General features: G+C 31.7%; 1 protein-coding gene across 6 annotated transcripts; it reads right to left on the reverse strand.

Annotated features, from left to right (window-relative positions):
- Positions 1 to 3,554: 3,554 nt before the first annotated feature.
- On the reverse strand, positions 3,555 to 14,313 carry LOC107931155 (probable amino acid permease 7). Of its 6 annotated transcripts, XM_016862948.2 has the most exons (9): positions 7,925 to 8,604; positions 7,746 to 7,800; positions 7,224 to 7,346; positions 6,892 to 7,116; positions 6,695 to 6,788; positions 5,769 to 5,983; positions 5,218 to 5,351; positions 4,891 to 5,118; positions 3,555 to 4,025 (listed from the first exon to the last, which is right to left on the reverse strand). In XM_016862948.2, the coding sequence occupies exons 3-9, from the start codon at positions 7,291 to 7,293 to the stop codon at positions 3,624 to 3,626; spliced, it is 1,368 nt and encodes a 455-aa protein (XP_016718437.2). In that variant the 5' UTR covers positions 7,294 to 7,346; positions 7,746 to 7,800; positions 7,925 to 8,604; the 3' UTR covers positions 3,555 to 3,623. The 6 variants fall into 6 exon arrangements, with proteins under 6 accessions (XP_016718437.2, XP_016718438.2, XP_016718436.2 ...); XM_016862949.2 differs by lacking the exons at positions 7,746 to 7,800; positions 7,925 to 8,604 and adding an exon at positions 9,990 to 10,089; XM_016862947.2 differs by lacking the exon at positions 7,746 to 7,800 and having other exon boundaries at positions 7,925 to 8,606.
- Positions 14,314 to 21,960: the final 7,647 nt, after the last annotated feature.

Genomic DNA, 21,960 nt, shown 5'->3' on the forward strand with positions numbered 1-21,960 from the left:
TATGGCTACTTTTTGTACAATAAAAACTAAAACTTGGATCTTTGATGAATCTAAAGCCTGCCCGTTGGCTCTAAGTTGTATAGCCTATCCATCGACCCGCAAGAAATTGCTGCTCAAAACTCTTTCACAAACAATAATATGAAGTAAATAAATAGAACTGTCAATTACACCGATCAGATTGATTTTGGGTTAAGTTAATTTGGAAATGTTTGAATTTAGATTTTGAAATTTGTGAAATCATTTTGGGTTTGGGTTAATTTTGATTTAATGTCATTTCATGAACTTTTTATTTGGGTTTAACACTTGAAATTCAAGTCATTTCAAGTTAATTGTTAGGATAATTTCGAGTTCGGGTCATTATCAAGTTTAGGTTGGGCGGGTTTGAGTTATTAATTATTAATGGTCAAACTGAATCAAGTAAGATTTAGATTTTAGATTAATCGAGTTGGGTTAAAATTGACAAATCTATTTATAGTCCTTCATCTTAATCTACAGGAATCAAGAGATACAAAAATTTTGGTTGGAGAGTTGTATTCTAAGATGTAGGGAAACTAAGCTGAAGTAGAAAGAGTTAGAAAATGTAGAATGAGCTAGTGCTGTAATTTCTTGAAGTTCATCAGATGTTACATGGCCTCAATGGATTATTTATGCACCGAATTGAAAGTAAGTTGCTAATCATTTACTACCAATTGACACTGACAACGAATTAACTACTTAATTGATTAGTTCTCCCTCATATTAATGCCTCCACTTAGCCACAACTTTATCCTCGAGGCTAGAACTTGGGAACTTCTGTTGTACATGTATAAGTACACCCAAGTCGCATCTTCAGGGGAAGGAGTTGGTGTAGTGCACCAATATCTGTATAGTAGGTTTGTTCCCTCTCTTAACCCTTATTCAAGCCAATACAGATGTTGGTTCCATCCCAGGGGCCGCGTTTTGTATTGATTGTTGGGGCACAGAATACATGGTGGAGTTGGGATTCAGCAGGCAGTTCTAGCTTGTAGGTTACATTTCCTACCCTGTCAACCACCTTGTAGGGACTAAAATACCTAGGGGACAACTTTTTAAATTGCCTATCATCTAAAAAATTCTACCTTTAAGGTTGCAGACTTGAGTAGTTCTAATCCCCAACCTGAAATTGCAGTCCACTCTATGTTTATCAGCCTACAATTTCATCCTTTGTTGTTCCTGGAGTAAATGATGTATGAGTAGTAGCATCAATTCTTCTCTAGCTAATGGCTGGTTATCAACTTGCTCCACTTGTGAGCTATTTGGTATATAAGGGATGTGTACTGGTGGAGAGTATCATACAAAGCTTCCAAAAATCCATATGATTGGCATGTGATAATTTGAGTTGTACCATCACTATGCCAGGATAGCCACCAATTTAACCGCTTATCTGGAGATGGTATGTAGTTGATAACTGCTGCAAGCTAACTCCTTGTAGCTTAAACAACTCTTGCCAAAATTTGCTAATAAATAATGGATTCTTATAGCTCATAATAGCCATTGGCACCCCGATGTGATTTGAATACATTGTCAAAATAGACCTGAGCCACATCCTTGGCTATATAGGGATGTTTCAACCTTATAAAGTAGGCATACTCGGTTAATCTGTCGACCACCACCAATATAACATTTCTGCAAAAAGCGATGGCCCTTCTATGAAATCCATACTAAAACTAGACCAAGTTGCTTCAGGAATTGATAGAGGCTGAAGTAATCTTTAGAGGTATTGTGGTTTCACACTTATACCTTTGAAAACTATCACACTCCCTAATAAATTGATTCACCTTGTAACATCCCTAAAACCCTCTTGATCGTAAATATTTTAATTTTAAGAAGAATAAGTGTTAGAGTCTTCATGGTAAATAAAATATGAATTATTAGTGTTAGAATAGAAGATAGTTGGATACTAGAGAGAATTGAAAACACTAGTGTGTTGAGAAAAATAAATTTGGGGTATTGGCTAAATCGTAAGAGTGTAAAAATTGTGGGGGAAAAAATTCTGAAAATTAAAAGTATAAAAGGATTAAATTGAATTAGAGGGAATCATAGAGGGACTAGAACTGAAATTTTACCAAAAGTGAATAGTGAAAATAAGAAGGAATTGTAGAGATTATTGAAGGGCAAAATGGTCATTTCTCAAATAAGATATTTAATTGAAAAATCAATGAGTGTTTGGAAAATATGGACTACTAGATCAAATTGAAAAGTAAGAAGATATCTTGGTCATTGGATTTGCAATTTAGTCTATTTGAAATGAACTGTGTTATGAGAAGTGGTAATGTGAATGGATTTATATGTTAAAAGAAGTGTAAGTTTAAAGGACTATATTTAATAATAATCAAAATTTTAGTGTTATGTATAATCTAATGAACTTGTATTCTAATAATTGATAAGTGAAATAAGTGTTAAATGTTGGTACGAGAGTTAATAAGTAAAATTTTCATTAAAACAATTATGGACATCAAAATTAGTTTAACTTTGAAAATTTACTAAAAATTGTAGAAGTTTAGTTAGAGGTTGAACCAAACATGAAATTAAAGCCTATTGAGTCTAGTTTTGTATAGAAGAAACGGTATAAGTAATGGAACTGTAGATTATAAGATAAACAAATTTAAGTGAGGAAAGGTAAAATTGATTTTGGGTTCCCTTATTTGACTTTGAAATATCATTAAAAAATGTACAAAAATAGTTAGGAGATAAACTTTATATGTACACAAAGGTTAATGAGTTATTTTCAAGAGAAACAAATGAAAACGTTATATGAACTTTTTACTAAAAGATTAATATTTTGTAGTTGAAAAAGGTCAAAATTGCTTAGCAGAAGAAAATGGGAAGATTTTAAAAAAAAAATTTTAAAAAAATTATATTAATTGGCTTACTTATAAATTCTGATAAAATTTTTTATATTAGTGATGGATTTCTAGTTTCGGTAATTTCAAATGAAACTTAATTATCAATTTCGATAAATGAGATATGAATAAAAATGTCACTATTGCACAGTGAACTTTTTTGTTATGAAAGTTTAGTAATAAGAGTTACGTGAATTTAAGTGAAAGATAATGCAATAGGTCATATAATAGTTGAAGTTTTAGCGAAAAGTACATTGTGGACATGATATTAATAAATAAAGATATAAATATAAGTGGATTTGTAAAGATTAGATTGACGCAAAAATGTAACATTCTTTGGTATTAAGATTTAGTGTCTTAAGAATTTAGGATTTTATAAAAAAAATATTAAACTAACCTTACTAAATTTAATATTAAGATTTTAGATTCTAGTGTTTTGGATTTACATAATATTTTTAAAATTTAAGATTTTAGAATTTTGTAAAATATATTATATTAGTTTTACTAAATATGGAAGAGGGGGAGGGGTATTGTCTATAAGTCCTTTTGAGAAGGACAGACTCTGAGGGTAGTGCAGCTCTTTTCTCTTCTACCCCCATTATATAAGCATCAAGGAAACTTGAAGACACTACATATGAATAACTTGACATATTTGTAAATTTAGCTATATTTTGAGAAAAAAAAAATCCAATGTCAAGCTTGAAGTTCATGAAATACATTATGTCAAGAAAACATAACATGTAGTCTTTCCTTTACAGTCTCTTACCCAAATTTTGCACTAATAAGCCCCTGAATCGACCCTATCAATCCCACAATAGTGACAAGCAAGCAGAAAAAGCTGAAAGTCCTAAGAACAACCCATTTTCTGGTCCAGGGTTGGATTTTCTTCTGCACAAAGTACATTTCCACTGGAAAATATATAGCCAAAGGCCAAAAATTCAATGCCCCCAACACTCCTAAAACCTGGTTGAAGTATGGGAAGATCATTGCAATCACTGTTGTGGATGCAACATAGGCTGTTCTAAAGCATATCTTCAGAGGATTCATTTGAAATGAAGGCAGCAATGGGAGTTTGATAGTGTAGAAGTTATTCACAAACCCACTGCCTGGGAACTTGTTGGTAAACCATCTTTCCACAAATGCAAACACTGGCTGACTAAATATCTGAACACCAAAAAGAATAGGATGGTCAAACATGATTGATTGTAAGCAATCTAATAGTACTAAAGCTTTAACATCTACGAACTTCTAATTCGTTTATTTTCTTGAAATATTCTACATCAGTTTTGTATACATATTTGGACATGAGTATAAATAGACCTATCAATATAGGTAGAGGTAAAAGTACCATGAAAGCTCCTGTACTAGGAGTCAAATTACATTTTGTCCCCTCTACTTAAAAAAGAGAAAATTGGTTCCTATACTTTAAATTAAAGAGCAAATTAGTTCTTTCTATTATAAACTTCATCCATTTGTACTATTAAAAGCTGGCGAGTTTGCTCTTTGATCTAACGTATAGAGACTAATTTACTTATTTTCTAAATAGAAGGAGTAAAATGCAATCTGACTCCTAGTACAGGAACCTTCATGACACTTTTACCTATAGGTAGATTGGATTGATGGGGTCCAATCAGGTTTTTAAAATTTGGGGTCGTTTCAGTTTAGGGGTCATTTCGGTTAGGTCATTACAGTTTCATATCATTTTGTGTTTTGTAGCTTCGAGTTAGGATAATTTTGGATTACTTGCTGAGTCATTTAATGTTAGATCATTTCAGGTTTCAGTTGTTTCATGTTCAACTCAGTTTCATGTTCAAGCTTGGACAGTTTCGGGTTTAAGTTCATATTGTTGACTTTTGATGGTCAAATCGGGTTTGGTTGGGTTTGGTTCGGGTTAATGAACTCATGTTTTGTGTTCATATCAGGATTGACAGACTAGGTATAGGGGCATGATCGTTTAAAGACTCCCCAAATATATAAAATCTTAAAAACAAACCCATATTGGATTCACAGCTAAGGTCGAGTGACATACCTGATATCCACCCACCAGATGAAGAACAATGCAAGCGTTAGCAAAGTCAATAAGCCAATAAGGCTCATAAAATCCAAATCCTGTCAAAAGATTTCCAGGCGTATTGTTGCCAAAGGCAGCATATCCAAAGCAACCACAACAGAGGTAGAAAAATGTTGTTACAAAGATTGCAATCATTGAAGCTGTTTTCATGGTCTTGTTCTCTGGTGGAGGGGACTTCAAGGTGTCCTGTATTCAATCAATTTTATAAATTTTAGACGGCTTCAAAATCTCAGGTTCACATGAGATTTCAGCTCAGTTTGTTTTAAAAAGGAAATGAAACCATACCTGTATTTCAAGAAGGATGATTGAATATGGATAAGCAAATGCAATGTCTCCAAGTGCCTGAAATGCTAACCATAGTTTATCAGCAACACTATCAGCAGGCACTCCTGTTATACTCCCTTGAATCCTCCCATTTTCTGCAATCATGGGGGAAAGAAAACAGTGTCTTCAAGCCAATCCACTCATACTATAGTTATCTTTTTGTTATCAGAATTCAGATAAACCTTATAAAAACTAAATATGACACCATGTTATAGTTTCTTCTTGTTGTGTTGGATAGGAAACCGGTCAATTAGGCAGGTCGGGTTAGTTTTAGAACTTTCAATCATTTTGGGGTTTTTCCAAGTTGAGTCATGTTGGGTTTGATACTCGAGTTCAAGTTATTTTGAGTTACTTGATCGGATTATTTTAAGTTTAGGTCTTTTTTAAGTATAGATTACTTGTTCAGATTTTTTTTTATCTGGAATGTGAAATTTAAATTGTTGATGATAAGAAGTTTGAATAAGTAAACACAAATGAAGAAAATTAGAAGCAAGTTTCCCAGGTAATCATACCTATCACTTGTGCAAATCCAAGTCCAAACCCTATGAAAGAGTAAGTAAAGGACATGATTGCAGCGACAACTGAAAGCCACTCCATGTTATGGAAATCTGGTATCTGTGACATCACTACTTGAACACCTCCAAATAGCAACATATATGAAGTATCTCCATACGAACATGCTGCTTTATGCCCTTCTCTATGGTAACAATTTGATTTCTGAATTGCTCTGTTTTAGGCCAAAAAACTCAAATAAATAATCCAACTCAATTAAGCAAAAAAAAAAAAAAAAACAACTTAAAAACAGTCATGATGAAAAGGACAGTAGGACTAAGATTGCATTTTACCCTTTTATTTAAAAAATAGCAAAATTTATTTATTTATTTAAATAATCGTGATTGCGGTCTAAAGAAGGTTTGGTGAATTTTTGTTTATTTTGCACAATTTATTGTAAAATTTTTAAAAAAATATATAATTACAATCATAAAAACTAATTTCTAATCATTTTAAAAATATTTTTTGATATTTTAATTGATTTAATATTAATATTTTTATATATTAAATACACAGTTCTAAAAAAATACTATATTTATAAATATAAATATGTTTACTATCATTTCATATTTTTTTTCCTTTGACCATATTCCTCGTCTTCTCTACTCTCCATCCTCTGGTTAAGTGTTATCTGTCTAACAGCAATGTTCTCTCTATCTCCTTAATTTTTTTTTTCGATTTTTAACTCTATGAATTAGCCTGAAAAAGGGAATGGCGGGCCGCAATTGCCGATATTCACCGCTTATTGCGGCCGCTATGGTTGTGACTTAAATTCACAACCGTTTTTCTTCCGATAGCGGTGGCGGCCGCTATTCAGCTATATCGGCGCTATTTGAATGCCTGACTGTAAGCAACAAAATGGTAAACTAAAGGGTTCATCAAGTACCTCATACTGGTTGAAGTAGTAATTACATAAGCAATATCAGTCCCATACAAGCTCAGGTTCTGAAGCAAAGCACACATCCATGTCCGCTTTCTACCTGAACTATCACTCAACCAAATTAGGCTTCATAGTAGGCTAAGTTGTAAAAGGACATTGAAAGCAGATAAGGATTTTAGCCACAAGTTTAGTTTAAAAACTACCAAGATACATCCGAACAGCGTCCATGTAAGACTTGTTACGTGTTCCATCGTTGGTCCGATAACAATCGGAAAGAAGGAAGGCCGAAAGATAGGTGATAATAGCAAAGATAAGCAAGGCAATAGGTCCTGCTAACCATCCTAGCTGTGAAGTACTCCAAGCCAAGGACAATACTCCAGAGCCTATAACAGCAGTAATTATGTGTGCAACACAACTCCACAAGGTCCCTGATTGAGTTCCCACACATACACACCGTAAAGTTAAAGCTCCGTTGGACCAAAACCGAATAACACAAGACCAATTAAAAGCGCTCTAGTCCGGAAATCTCCATTACCGGTTCTTGCGGGATGTCCATCATCGTCACAGGAGCCATTATCTAGTTCAAGTGAGTGTTGAACCGCCATTGTAGGCCAGTACTTGGAAGCAAGCGATGGATTTCAATAAGAAAACTTATGAGCTGTGCACACAAAATAAAGGGTCTAAGGCCAAATTCAAATACAACACCAAATATCACCCTTAGCCCTCAAAGTTACATGCTTCTTTTAGATATCATAACATAAAGTTGTATAGCTCTTGAATCACACTAAAAGAATGATCTTCTCTAAATCCAAAAGATGAGAGGAGCACTAGCAAGATGATCTTTCAAAGACAATCAAAAGGTCTATTTCTAGATTTTTTTTTCCAGACAGCTTAATATAGTTAGAGATGCCAACAACGACAAGTTAGCAAACTGCTAGAAGATATTGTAAGAAACATGGAATGGGAAACTTGTAATTTATACATTTGCCTATTCATTCCTACGTGCATGCATCTTTCTTTTCATCATATGATAACAAAAAGAGGCTACTTGAAAAACCTTTATTGCTTGTGCTCCCTCTGGTAATCTTTAATCACTCCTCAGATCCCAGTATCTAGAAAGAACCACTAAATTATCGGACCTTACTCAACCACAGAGAAATTGTGGGGAGAGATTTAAGAATAAGTGGTGAAAGAGTGTGTGTAAACTATATTATATATATACACGCACACACTTACCAACCAGTAGTATAGTTAGAGAAACTAAAAAGCTGGAAGTGGTGAAGCTTGACCTTGTAGTACCAATACTATACATCTATAGAATGCAACTGGTGCAGTTCTAGTAGAGAATATTCGTTCTTTGTGGTCTTAATCAAGGTGTTTTTCCAAAGGGAAATTTTCAAAAGAGACTAAGGAGCCGTTCATCCTTTTACCATTTCTGTCCTCTCCCACACATACACACATACATATAGATCATATGGATAGATAGATACATATAATTGCAGTAACTAATGGGTTGTCATTAGAATCATAGGATAGGGAACTAGTGGTTGGTAAGGGATTGGTTGGCTAGTCTTATTAAAATGAAATAAGGTCCAGCTTAGTTTGCATCAAAAATTTAGGTACAACTCTTTATTGACAATCACTTTATCAAACCCACCCTTTCACTTTTCTTTTCCTTCTAGTATAATAAATAAGCTTTCATTTAAGTTGAAATTAATATTGTGAAGTCTAATTTGAATAGAGTCCATGATTCTTAAACTATGTCTAAGCCTAAGGCTATGGCTATGGCTATAGCTAGTTGTTGCTTGTTTTAGACGACACCAAGGAAAATGAGAGACAAGGCGAAGATCCATTCCACCCCATGCAGATGACGGTTGCAATAATGTTCTCTCTTTGTTTCCATTTGAAATGTTTCACAAAAACAAGCAACACATCCGCCAAAAACCATTAATTTATGATAACACTATCACTCCCACCCATTTTTCGATAAAAGTACTATGAAGTCTCACATACTGAAGGTCATAATCTATTTTACTCCTACTAAAAAATAGGTAAATTAATCTTTTAACATTAGATTAAAGAGTAAACTGGTCATTTAGTTAAAAATTTCATCTTCTCTACTATTAAAAATTGATACATGTATGTTTGGATGAAATGCATATGATAGGTCACATGTAACTTTGAGTAAAAGATAATCTAATCTTATCTACAATAAATGCTTATCTCTCATGAGTCAAAGATTTTCCATTCATTTACGGATGCATGAAATCATACATTCAAAGACTTTGAGCCTCAAATAGTTGTCATTCCATTGTATGTACCGTTAAGGACAAATTCTACCGAATTTGCTGAGGAGATGGGTGAGGTCACACAACTTGCATATATGCAAAACACAGGTAATTTTCATGGTTTGATGTAAAAAAAAGGTGTTTTTACAAGGGACCATGATTTGCCTAATTGTCAAACTACTTGCTGTTTGTTACTGCTCCAATAAATAAAGGTTTTCGGTACAGACAATATGATGTTTTTGTCTATGAAGAAAATCCCAAAACAATGAGCTGTTTTTATTTGAGCCCACAAGTAATGTAGCATCCTAATCATGGACCCTTGGGAAAAGTTTATATAGTAGTTGATTTGATAAATTCGAATGATTTAATATCAATATAACCCGTATTAAATTTTAAAACTCAAAATGATTGAACCCAATTATTTATTAGTCCTGATTGACAAATCTATTCAAGCGTGATGATCTTGATGTTAACAGCAATTTTTGTACAAGTCTTGCAACTTGTAATCTCTTTGATTATTGATGTGTGTTTGATTATATCTCAAGCACTCGAGTTTACTAGTATTCAAGTTGGGCTGGAATACACTCTGTGATGGAAGTTGGTACTTGTTTTCTGAATGGACAAATGAAGGAGGTAAAAGCATTTGGAAAAGATGAAGCAAATCTTGTCACGTAATAAAGCTTGACAATCCAAAAGACTTCAGCTTTTCGAGAAGAGCAGAAAACAGGAGCATTAATAACATTTTGTTGTTTTTTGTTTCTCTGATGTGGTCAACTACTTATCCAAAACCACATTCAATTTTAAGCATGGCAACCTTCTTTGTGTATACTTAAACTCATCAATTTTGACTCGGATTTAATATATATGTACATACGATTTAACAGCCAATATTAAAAGTCGGAGAAAAAAATTATTTAAATTTGAATTTATAATTTTTTACTAATAATTTAATGACATCGAGATTTAACAAGTCTATATGCAAGAGCTAAAAGAGGAAGGGGAATGGAGCTTACTTGATGCTGCTGGCAGAGGTGATGACATAGGCAAGTGTATTCCCATACAAGCTCTCCTGTGCTATTACTCCACACACTTTGTGCTGCTTCTCTCCTGCAATGCATACAAAGAAACAACTATATTTTCCGCGTAGTAAAAACTCTGAACCTATATATTGCCATTTTAGAGTGAAAAACACATTCATTTATTTTAATATTAAAAAAAAGGAGAATATTTCTTTGAATAAAAAAGACAAACACCTTACAGACATGAGTCAGGCCGAAGACTGTCAATTCGCATTATATAAAATATATTAGATGAGTAAAAACAATGAACATTAAACCAAGATGCAATCTTGACTTATATGGCAAGTAATATAATATATAATACTTTTTATTTTAGTAATTTTTCAGTCCATAAATCAAGGGGCTGTCAATGCCTACATATGTGGTAGATTCCCTATCTAATTATCTATAACATTATATGAAAAAATATTCTTATCGGTCTATTTTTAATTATTTAATAATATTTTAATAATTTTTTTCATGTCATTGATACATAATTTTGATATTTATTTTACCCTGAACCCCGAACCTAAGAGGCTTGAGGTTTAGAATAAAAAAATTACCAAAATTATGTATCAATAACATGAAAAAATTTACTAAAATATCATTAAATAATTAGAGATGAATCGTGGATGATGTGGTGGGAAGAGTCCATATATAAAATAATTTATCATATATATACATACATACATATATACATACATACAAATATTAAATTATGCATATAAATTCGATTTAAATTTTATTACTAATTTCTATACTTTATGAAAATTATGAATTTAAACTTTATATTTTAATTTAGTCATTTTTAGTTCATATACTTTTCATATTTTAAAATTTCAGTCCTCAACAAATGATGATTATTAAATTCTCTATGTTTTTTATTTCCAAAATCTGATACAATAAATATATTATTATACGTGTAATACCATGTCAGTTTGTTATTTCTATATATTATTCGCTAAAAATCCAGTTAATAGATAAATGACTATCATTTGCGAAAAGATTAGAATTTCAAAATTCGAAAAATATAAGAACTTAGAATGATTCAATTGGAGAATACAAACTAAATCTACAAGTATACATATAGTACAATACTAGTAATTGAATTTAACCAAAGGGATTATTTGCAACTATTTGAATCAGGACTAAAATTGACCAATTTGAAAAGTGTAGGAACTAAAACTGATCAAATTAAAGTATAAAAACTAAAGCCATAACTTTCGTAAAGTACATGGACTAATAACAAAATTTAACCTATCAATTCTAACTCCAATTTGCTCAAACTTGATTTTACTATAAAAATTAACAACCCACAATCATATAACTCCAACTTAGATTGACTCATATTTGAAACAGATCCAACTTAAAATGACTTGAACAAGTATTTCAAATCATGAAATTAAAAATAATTCGAGCTTGATTCTAAAATAGTTCAAACCCGAAATGATTTAGACATAAAGTAACCAAAACCCAAAATAATTTATTAAAAATTAATCCAAAATGACTCAACTTAATAAATGGAAAATAGCCCAAACTTAAATTAATCGAAAGTAGACTCAAAAATCTAAATAGGAAATAATATAATTTGAAATTATTCGAAAAAATTAAAACCTAAATTCAACCAATTTAATACCAATTCAACCCCAACATGCATATAATAAAAGGTAGAACCATGATGAAGCAAAATAAGAATTTTGAAGGGTTACCCAAATAGAAACGAACAGCATCCATGTAAGATTTGACTCTGTTGGGGCCATATTCAGGGTGAGGAAACATGTAGCAGTCACATAGAAGGTAAGTTGAAACAATGGTGACACCTGCAAATGCTAGCATACAGATTGGGCCCGCAATCCATCCCAGCTGAGCAATGCTCCACGCAAGTGATAATACTCCTGCCCCTATCACTCCCGTTATTATGTGTGCCACTGCTGTCCTCAGTGTCCCTTCACATGCCCATTTCAATTTCTATTAAACATTGGATAATGTTTCACATGATACATGCATGCATGCATTTACATCAACATGAACAAGCATGTGTACAATAACGATGTCAAATGATAATAAAAAAAAATCATGTAGTGCCTGTATTTAGAATCAGATTGTATTTGTCTTTTCTATTCAAAAAATAAATAAACTAGTCTCTGTATGTTAAATTAAAGAGTAAACTGATCATTTTTATTAAAAATTTTATCCATCTGTACTATTTAAAACTAGCGTAGCTGATGAATAGTCAGATAGTAACACATGGCATGCCACGTGTGCCTTATGTTAACGTATAAGGACTAGTTTTTAATAATAGAAATTGATGAAATTTTTAACAGAATGACCAGTTTGCTTTTTGATCTAATGTACAGAGACTAATTTGCCTATTTTTTAATAAAAAAATACAAAACGCAATCCAATTCATAGTACAGAGATCTCTGTGATAGTTTTATCAATAAATGATTCAAACAAATTTACAAATAAAATTTTTTTAACTTGAACTCAAACTAACTCGAACTCAAAATAATGAAATAAGTACCAAAAAGAATTACTCAAATTCAAAGTTATTGGAATATAAAATTATATAAAAATGAAAAACTAAGCTTTAAACATCCAAATCAACCTAACTCAAGGCTAAAAACAAGTTGAACTGTGTTTGAGTCAAAATGTTTGAAATTAAGGATGTGGAAGCTTACAGCTAATGTCATTTTCAATGATTACTAATAAATGATCTAACTTTGACACTTTCCATGTGTTTTATTATAGGTTAAAATAGTGTCACAAGCCCTTATAGTCTTCACAAATTTGGAGATTAGTCCTAATACTTTTATTTCTAAAAATTTAGTCTTTCTATTTGTTGTTAATGCTATTAAATTTCTTTTTTTTAAAATTTATTGGTGTGATATTTTAAAATAAAAAATAAATAAACTCACTTAATAATAAACTTGAATTAAACAAAATGATTCCAACAATGTTAACCGTTGGATCTAAATTTTGAAATCTGAAAAGTAAAGGAACTGAATTCCTAGAAATAGAAGTACATGGACTAAATTTCAAATTTACGAATAGTATAGAGAGTTATGGCATGTTTTAACCTTTGTTATAACACTTAAAACCATGAAATATATGTTACACTTTCAAACCGCATCTACCATTCAAAAGCAATATCTGCTCATTCAACTCATCATGCTTTTTCTTTCCACCTTTCATTCATTGTTAAGGTTTCCTTTAAGTTCATTAATCAGAGGTCTAAAATGGGGCTAAGCCCAGAAATTATAAAATTTGGATAAAATGTAATTTTATTATTGTATTAATTTGTAATTTTTCAATTTTAAAGGGGTTAAATTTAAAATTTTATCTTTCTGGGACAAAAGGAGAGATAAAGTTATAAAATTTAATACTAAAATTAAATTAAATTAAATTATTAAGGGTCTCAGATGAGCCAAAAATACAAAATTTCCATTTAATTAAAAATTAAAAATATTTAAATTGAATGTTTTAATTTTTTTGGAAGAGACTAAAAAGCAATTTTCCATGAGGCTATAGGGTGGCCAAGCTCTCTATCTACCCTTGCCTACCCCTAGCATCACCGCTACCATAAAGTCACCTTGAAACACAATCATACATACATACAGGGGAAATCAAGAATTTTTATGGAGGATTAAGATTAAGTTATATATTGTTACGAGAGTTAAAATATAATTTTATTATTATATTGACTTATATATTTATAGTTTTCAAAAAGACTAAATCGAAATTCTAATTTTTTGGGAGGAGACAAATAACTTAAGATTTTATGAATTGTGAGAGGTCTAAAGCTGCAATTTTCCATTTAGAGACCTACCCACCACTCCCTACTCCCCCTTCATACATACATAGCTAGCAATTCAAGTAGCAGAACATTAGAGGCTAACTGATATGTTTACTATCTTCTTGCAAATATTTAGGTAGGAAAGTAATGAACGATCCACAGAGTCGAAGGGAAAGGAGAAAAAAAGGTTCACCAGTTAAAAGAACATAAAAAAGTTCATCAGTTAAAAGAATATATATATATGTATGTAAATACCAGTTCTTTTAACAAGCACTGCTGATACATCAGTTGAGGAAGAAGAAGTTGGCAGCAATGGAGATTGATTGTCTTCTGCAACTTCATGACCCATATCTGATTCCTTATATATATATATATATTCAACAAACACGATTGTGTTTTCAAATCCACAGCAAGAAGGTTAATGAAAAGAAATGCAGGGTGGTATTTGTTTTTATATCCATGTGAGCTTAGAAGGTTTGGTAGGGTTATATGAATTTCAGTTAACTATATTTATCAGCTATAGTAAGTCAATTTCTTGATTCAATTCAACAACAATTACCTTTTTAATTAAATTATTTAATTTTATATTTTTAATTACTAGACTTTTTAATATTATTAAATATTATTTACAATAATTTATTTTTTTATTAGTATATTAGGCTACAAATTTAGTAATTTTATAATTTAACTATTAAATTTTTCTCAAGTATGAATAAGGCTTAGAGCATGAGATAACTGGTATTTATTTATCTAACATTAACAGATAATTTCTTTTTATAAAAATAAATTTAAAGACAGAACGATCTCACTAATTAAACTAGTAAATCGGACAATTGAGTCGTAGCTCGATTGACATTGAAAGATTCGAATGAGTTAAAACACATTATCCTCTTATTTAAAGAGGGATTAATGTTAAAGAAAAGAATAAACTGGATAAAAAGAAATTAAAATGGTAAAATCCTATATACATTAATTGAGTTAAAATAGTTAGTATTTGCTTACCATGTTTCATTATCTCAAAATTAAATGTTATTCTTTTATTATAATTTTTTATATTATATATTAATCTTTCATCCTTTCAAATAAAAAAAATTAATTTGATAAATAAATAAATATTTATATGCATAAAATTTTAATTATTAGAATACTCGATATTATTAAACTTCTTTAAATAATTTATTTCCTATTAGCATATATAACTATCAACTTGTAATACCCTAAAAATTTTTACAGTAAGATATTATCCTTGATATAGTAAAATAAGGAAATAAAGTGACAAAAAAGGAAATTTTGAGTTATGTCAATATTGAGAAGTATATTATGATATATTAATTCAAAAAAGGACTAAATTGTAAAAGTGAGAAAAGTTTTTTGCACAAGAGTAAATACTCAAAATTTGAGGGGTTAAAGTGTAAATATGAAAAAGTTGAAGGACCAATAATGTAAATATTTTAAGAGTGGAATGATCTAAAAACTAAGGAAAATGGATGAATTAGGACCAAATTGAATAGGTGAAGAACTATGAGGGACTAAATTATAATTTTACTAAATTAAATGATGACTCAAGGATGGAGTTTTAAAAGATAATAAAGGGCAAAATGGTCAATTGGTTGAGAGAGAAATCTAGAAAGTAATGATGATGTTGATGATATTTTATGATTATTTAATTAGATATATATTATTTTAATGAGATATTTTATTATTTTATTATTATTTATTTAGTATAAAAGGAAGGAAAGATGAAGAATTTTCATCATCTTTCCATGCATGCAACCAACGTTAGAAGAGAAGGAAAAGAAAGAAATTTTCTTTTCTTTACAATTTGGTCCTTTCACCAAAAATTCACCATTTTCACCTAGAAATCAAAAGAATTTCCATAGCTACTAGGAGAGAAAAATGTTAAGGAGACCATGGGGAGTTAGAATATCAAGTTGGATTCAAGAAATAGAAACTGGAGGAGAGAGAAAATCAAGTTAAAGATTAGTATCAATAGAACAAGGTAAGTATATCAAGATTTCAATATGTTTTTAAGTTTGTTATTATTGACAAAGCATGGAAATAATGTTATAGTAGAGTTTTCTTACATAAGGTCCTATGTTCTTAATATGTTAGTGAAGAGAAAATAAGAGAAAGTGATGAGAAATAGTGTAGAAAAAGAAAATAAGGGTGTTATAAACATGGTAATTAATATCTTGCACTAAAACAGTTTTGAACAGCAGCAGTAGTCTAACTTTGAAAAATCATAAATAATTGTAGAAATGTAATTATAGGATGAATAAATATGAAATTTAATCTTATTAAGTCTAGTTTCTTATAGAAGAAATTATGTAAGCAATGGAATTGTAAATCATGAGATATAATAAATTTTGTAAGACAAGGTCAGAATGATTTCGGGTTCCCTGTTCTGACTTTGGAAAATCATCAAAAATTAGATAAAAATAATTATGGGCTTAAATTTATATGTTTAAAATCCTGAATGAGTCTATTTTCAATTGAAACAAATGGAAACATCATTCGAATTCTGTACAAGGAGATAATTAATTTTTAGTGAAGAAGGGTCAGAACTGTCAGACAGCAAAATAGAGATAACTTTAAAGAATAAACTGTACTTATTGGCTAAACCAAAAATTCTGAAAATTTTATGGTAAGAATATATATGAGTCTAGTTTCAGGAAACATTAGCATATCTTAATTTGGAGTTGTATAGCTCTAGATATAAATAATTTAGTGACTATGACACAAATGGACAGCTTGAATATTCATAAAAGTAAATAATAAAAATTATGAATAATGTTACTTACAAATGTGTTATCTACATTAAGGATGTGGAATAGAGAGGAGGAGAAGGAAAAATATGTATGAATATTCATCTAGCATGGCTAATTTGCATATTTTAGGCTCAGGGACTAAATTGAATAAAAGTAAAACTTTATGGGCAATTTTGTAAAAATTTCAGAAATGACCAAATTGCATGAAATGAATTAATTTTATTATTTAAATTACAAAATTGAATGAAAATATTAATTTAGTTCAAGATAGGGGGAAAACATGTTTTAGGGATTAAATTGAAATGTGTTGAAATTATGGAAAATTCTAATATTTTATAGAATTCATGGATTGTTATCAATGTGTATGAGAATAATAGCTGGAAATAAGGATTAAATTGCAATAATTTTATTTTCCTGACCCTAAGGATGAAATCGTCATTAATTAAATGTTTAGGGGCAAAATGGTAATTTTTCCTAGAGCATTAATTAAATGCATTAGAATATGAAATGAATGAAAATGATGGTCAAATTTATTTATAAAGATTCGGACGACTCAAATATGAGACTTGATCATGGAAAAGAAAAGATATCGGATTAATGAAATTATAAACACAAACAAGCAATTAGGTAAGTTCATGTAACTTGAATTATATTCTTAAATGCTTGAAACGCATGTTTTTTATATGAATATGATTTGAATGTTCATTATATGGAAATTTATGAAGCATTGATATATTTGATAAAAGGGGAAGAAATCCCGGTTGAATGAAAGGAAAATTCGATGGATCTCTGAAAAGGAATTGACGGTAAAAAGGATCTAGCCCGGACGGGTGATCCTAACCTGATATAGCCCTCCCGAAGAATATGTGGAAAATGGATTTAGCCCGGACGGGTAATCCGAATTAGGGTCTGAATTTAGCCTGGACTGGTAATTCAGATCCAAGCTCATTAGAGTAATTGTCGTTGCAGGGGATTTAGCTTGGACTGGTAATCCCGATAATACTCTATGAGTTTATATTACAGGGGATTTAGCCTGGACTGGTAATCCCACTGTAAGGATGAGGTTCGCGGGAGTGTGCTCTCTGATATGAAATGTGTAAGACCATGGTTGAAAGATACCATGGCAACCTGATATGAAATGTGTAAGACCATGGTTGAAAGATACCATAGTAACATGATATGAAATGAATAAGACCATGGTTGAAAGATACCATGGCAACGTGACATGAAAAGAATAAGACCATGGTTGAAAGATACCATGGCAACATGACAGAAAATGAGTAAGACCATAGTTGAAAGACACTATGGCATCATGTCAAAGATAAATAAAACCGTGGATGGGACACGCTATGACATCTGTTGAACAATTGATATTCAGGTAATATGTATCAGATGACGAATAGTTATATAAAATAATTATGAAGATAGATAAACGAAATAAGTATAAGTACATAGAATATAATTTATGTTATGTTTGATATAAGCTATTACCGGAATAAATATACATAAAATATATGAAAATGATGGAGCATGAAATATTGATATAATGAAATGAATGATATATGCTTATGAAGAAACGATAAGAGCATGATATGTTTCATGACATGTACATATATGATTATCTTTGATATGTTGATACAAGGAAATTATGTAAGTTGAGACTATTATTAAACTCAAGTGCGATATGTCGAGAAAATAGATATATCAATGTTGAATTTATATGAGATATGTGCAAGTGTACTAACAATGTTGCTGTTTGATGCTTATACAAGTGCCAAACTGATGATTGAATGGTAATATATTTATTTATATGATTCATTGAATCGGTAAGTATTTAAATTTTTTTTAGTGATCTGCAAATGGTAGTAATGCTCCGAAACCCTGTTCTGGCAGCGGATATAGGTTAGGGGTGTTACACAACTTGCTGTCTTTCTTAGTCCTAAGATTGTATATGTTGGGGTAAACCCAAATTATGCAGCGAGCAAGAACGAAAAATGAGAAAATTGGACACAAATATTTACGTGAAAAAATTTCGTCGAAGAGGATGAAAGAACCACGGATAAAGAAAACTTCACTAAAACAACAAAAATCGAATAGGAGTACAAGATGGAGAAACAAACAAACTCGAACCTAAAAAAATATGAAGTCTTCCTGAAATCCACAAAACTCTCTCTTAATTATGTTGTTGAATAAAAAACTCTAGGGTTGCTAAAAGCCCTATTTATAGACTAAAATTCCTAGCTAATTTTGACTGGGAAAAGATAGCAACGTTTAACGAGGAGAAGAAGTCTGATTTAAGTTGAGTACATGTCGCCACGTCACATCGTTCTTTGTGTCGTCAGAACGAGGCGGTTCTTCTCGTCGAGATGTTATTGCCATGCCTCCGGCTCTTCCTCATCCTGACGTCAACCCTGTTTTGTCCGAAATGTGAGGCACACTCCACAAATCTCCACCTTGACTCCTATTTTTTCGAAACGCCTTCTCTATCGAGCCCTGTTATGGGCCTAACTTGATATTTTTTGGATACTTACCAAGTCTAAGCAATGTTGAACTTGGAAATTGGGAGACTTTTTGTCATCATAACGGCTGGATTGTTTTCTGTGTTGATTTTGCAAATTTGAACGTCTCCTTAAGCGATCACCTCTTGAAAAAAGTGGTCCCGAATATCTATGTGCTTTGTTCTTTCATGATGCATCTGATCTTTAGTAAGATTTATGAAACTTTGACTATTGCAATATACAACAGTCTTGTTGTTTTTATCAACCAACCCCTCAAATGACCTATCTTTCACAGCCTTTGTGATGGTCATATATTCCGCCTCTGTAGTTGATAATATCACAGTGGCCTGTAAAGTGTCTTTCCAGCTAATAGTGCAATTGATAAAAGCGAACATATAACCAGTGAGAGATCTTATTTTTCCTAAATCTTCCGCATAATCAGAGTCTACATAGTCGACTAAATCTTCTGAACATCTTTTGAATTCCAAACAAGTATTAGATGTCCCTCTCAAAATATTTAAGAATCGACTTAACAGTTTGCCAATGTAATTACTCGGGTTTGGCCATTTATCTACTTACTACACTAATTGCATGTGAAATATCGGGATGAGTGCAAAACATTGCATACATTAAACTTTTGACTGCATTGGAATACGGAACCGAGGACATGTACCTTTTTTCATCTTCGATTTGTGGTCATTTTGGAGCCGAAAGTCTGAAACGTGCAGCTAAAGGAATACTAACTGGTTTAGAATCTTGTATACCAAACCACTCGAGAATTCTTTCGATGTATTTCTATTTTGACAAAAATAGTTTCCCAGAGTGTCTATATCTCAAAATTTCCATCCCTAAAATTTTCTTAGTTGCACCAAGATCCTTCATCTCGAATTTAGAGTTAAGCATAGTTTTAAGTCGATTTATTTCTGATGGATGCTTGACTGCAATTAATATATCATCAGCATAAAGGAAAAAATAAATAAATGATCATCTAATCGTTGTAGATACACATAATTGTCGTACTTACTCCAAACGAAACCAATACTTAATATGAAATAATCGAACTTCTTGTACCATTGCCGAGGAGACTGCTTCAGGCTGTACAAAGATTTTTGTAGAATGCATACATGATTTTCCTTGCCTTCGATCCTAAAGCCTTCAAGTTGCTGCATGTAAATGTTCTTTTCTAGGTCGCCATGAAAGAATGCAGTTTTCACATCTATCCGCTCTAATTCAAGATTGTGTAATGCAACAAGAGCTAATAATGCCCGGATAGAAATATGCTTCACAACAGGAGAGAACACATCATGAAAATCAACTCCCTTCACTTGATTGTAGCCCTTTTCGACCAACCTCGCCTTATATTTCATGTCACCTTGACCCAATCCTTTCTTCTTTTTGAACACCCACTTGCAACCAACTATTTCCTTTTCGGTGGGTGGTTTAACAAATTGCCAAGTCTCGTTCTTATTAAGAGATTCCATCTCCTCTTCCATAGCAACGAGCCACTTGCTTGAACCAAAAGCCTAAACTACCTCTGAATATTTCAAAGGATCAATTGAACCGATGCTCTTCGCAACACTTAGAGCATATGCCACTAGATTTCCTTCACAATATTTTTGCGGTAGTTTGATATCTCGCCTTTTTCTGTCTCAGGCTAACTTATAATCTTAAAGTTGAGATGTAAGTGTCTCTGATTAGGATGGAGTGGCTTCGAAAATATTCTGCTGCATCAAAACGACCTTAGTTTCATGATTTCTACATGACATCGTGACATGATGATTCTCTTCGTCAGGACGTCACCCCTGTTCGTCATGATGTTGCGACATCGTGCTTCATGATGTCATGATGTCACCTTACCGATTCTTGGAAAAAGTAACGGATGCTACTAATGTTAATCTAAATTCTGGTAGAAATCAATGAATAGGGAACATTTCGATAGGGGAAAGAAAATAATTAATAGCACAAAGAAGGACATAGGGTGTAAGAATGAGAGAGAAAAAGAGGAAAAAGAGGAAAAAAGAGAAAAACTAATTCTATTAGAATTTGCAAAGGTGTAATGAAAGAGGGTTGAATGCAATTACGATTAGATTATATACTAGGGTTTATAAACCTTAGGGGCGACAATGGCAATTTTCCCAAAGCCTTGTCGAAATTTGGAAAAATGAAATATGGGGGCGCTGCTCGAAACTAGGCTCTCTAAAAAGGATAACTAACACTTAACCATCAAGCTTAAGACTCATTTCTTGTTTAATCATTTCAATTAACCTTATTTATTTTGGGGTGTGACAAGGCGAGCACGACAAAATCAAGTTGAGAGGTTTTCAAAGTGCCCCCGAAGATTCTAAAAGTCCAAAAAAAGGATCAGATCCTTGTAAAATCGCGTAAAATATTCTAGAAGCTCTAGAACTCTTTATCCATGTATAGTATTTAACGAGCTAGTTGGCTTGCCTATATAAGGAGAGACTCCCCTCCCTCATTTGTACAAGCTAGTGCTAGCTTTAAGAGTTAATAAGAATACTTCCACAAGCTAGTTTTGACAGTTAATAAGAATACTTTTACATTCTCCCAATATTATCTTATGCTATCTAAGTTCCTTTTTCGTTGATTGTCAAAGTTAAGGGTGCCAAAGCCTCCCTCAAGCAAGGATCGAAGTCTAATTGTCAAGGTTAAGGAGTCGAACCCTCTTCTAAGCGAGCACCAAAGGCTAACCTAAGATCGAAATCTAAGGCAAAGTCTTGGCCCATGACACATCACACGAGTAAAAGAACTAGTATACATATATTTGAAAGTCGTGCTTCAATATATATAAACCATGATTATTTAAAAAAAATTTAAATTTTAAATATGGAATAATATATATATCA

This window comes from Gossypium hirsutum, chromosome A04 (assembly GCF_007990345.1).
Source record: "Gossypium hirsutum isolate 1008001.06 chromosome A04, Gossypium_hirsutum_v2.1, whole genome shotgun sequence".
NCBI classification, from domain to species: Eukaryota; Viridiplantae; Streptophyta; class Magnoliopsida; order Malvales; family Malvaceae; genus Gossypium; species Gossypium hirsutum.

What these genes read in the sequence shown, in the direction of transcription:
- LOC107931155 (XM_016862946.2), bottom strand. Translation starts at nt 14,179, where the DNA reads ATGGGTCATGAAGTTGCAGAAGACAATCAATCTCCATTGCTGCCAACT. An exon ending in TGCTGTTCGTTTCTATTTGG is followed by an intron (nt 10,084 to 11,743) that starts GTAACCCTTCAA and finishes TATGCATTGCAG; the next exon opens with GAGAGAAGCAGCACAAAGTG. An exon ending in TCATCCTTCTTGAAATACAG is followed by an intron (nt 5,119 to 5,217) that starts GTATGGTTTCAT and finishes GATTGAATACAG; the next exon opens with GACACCTTGAAGTCCCCTCC.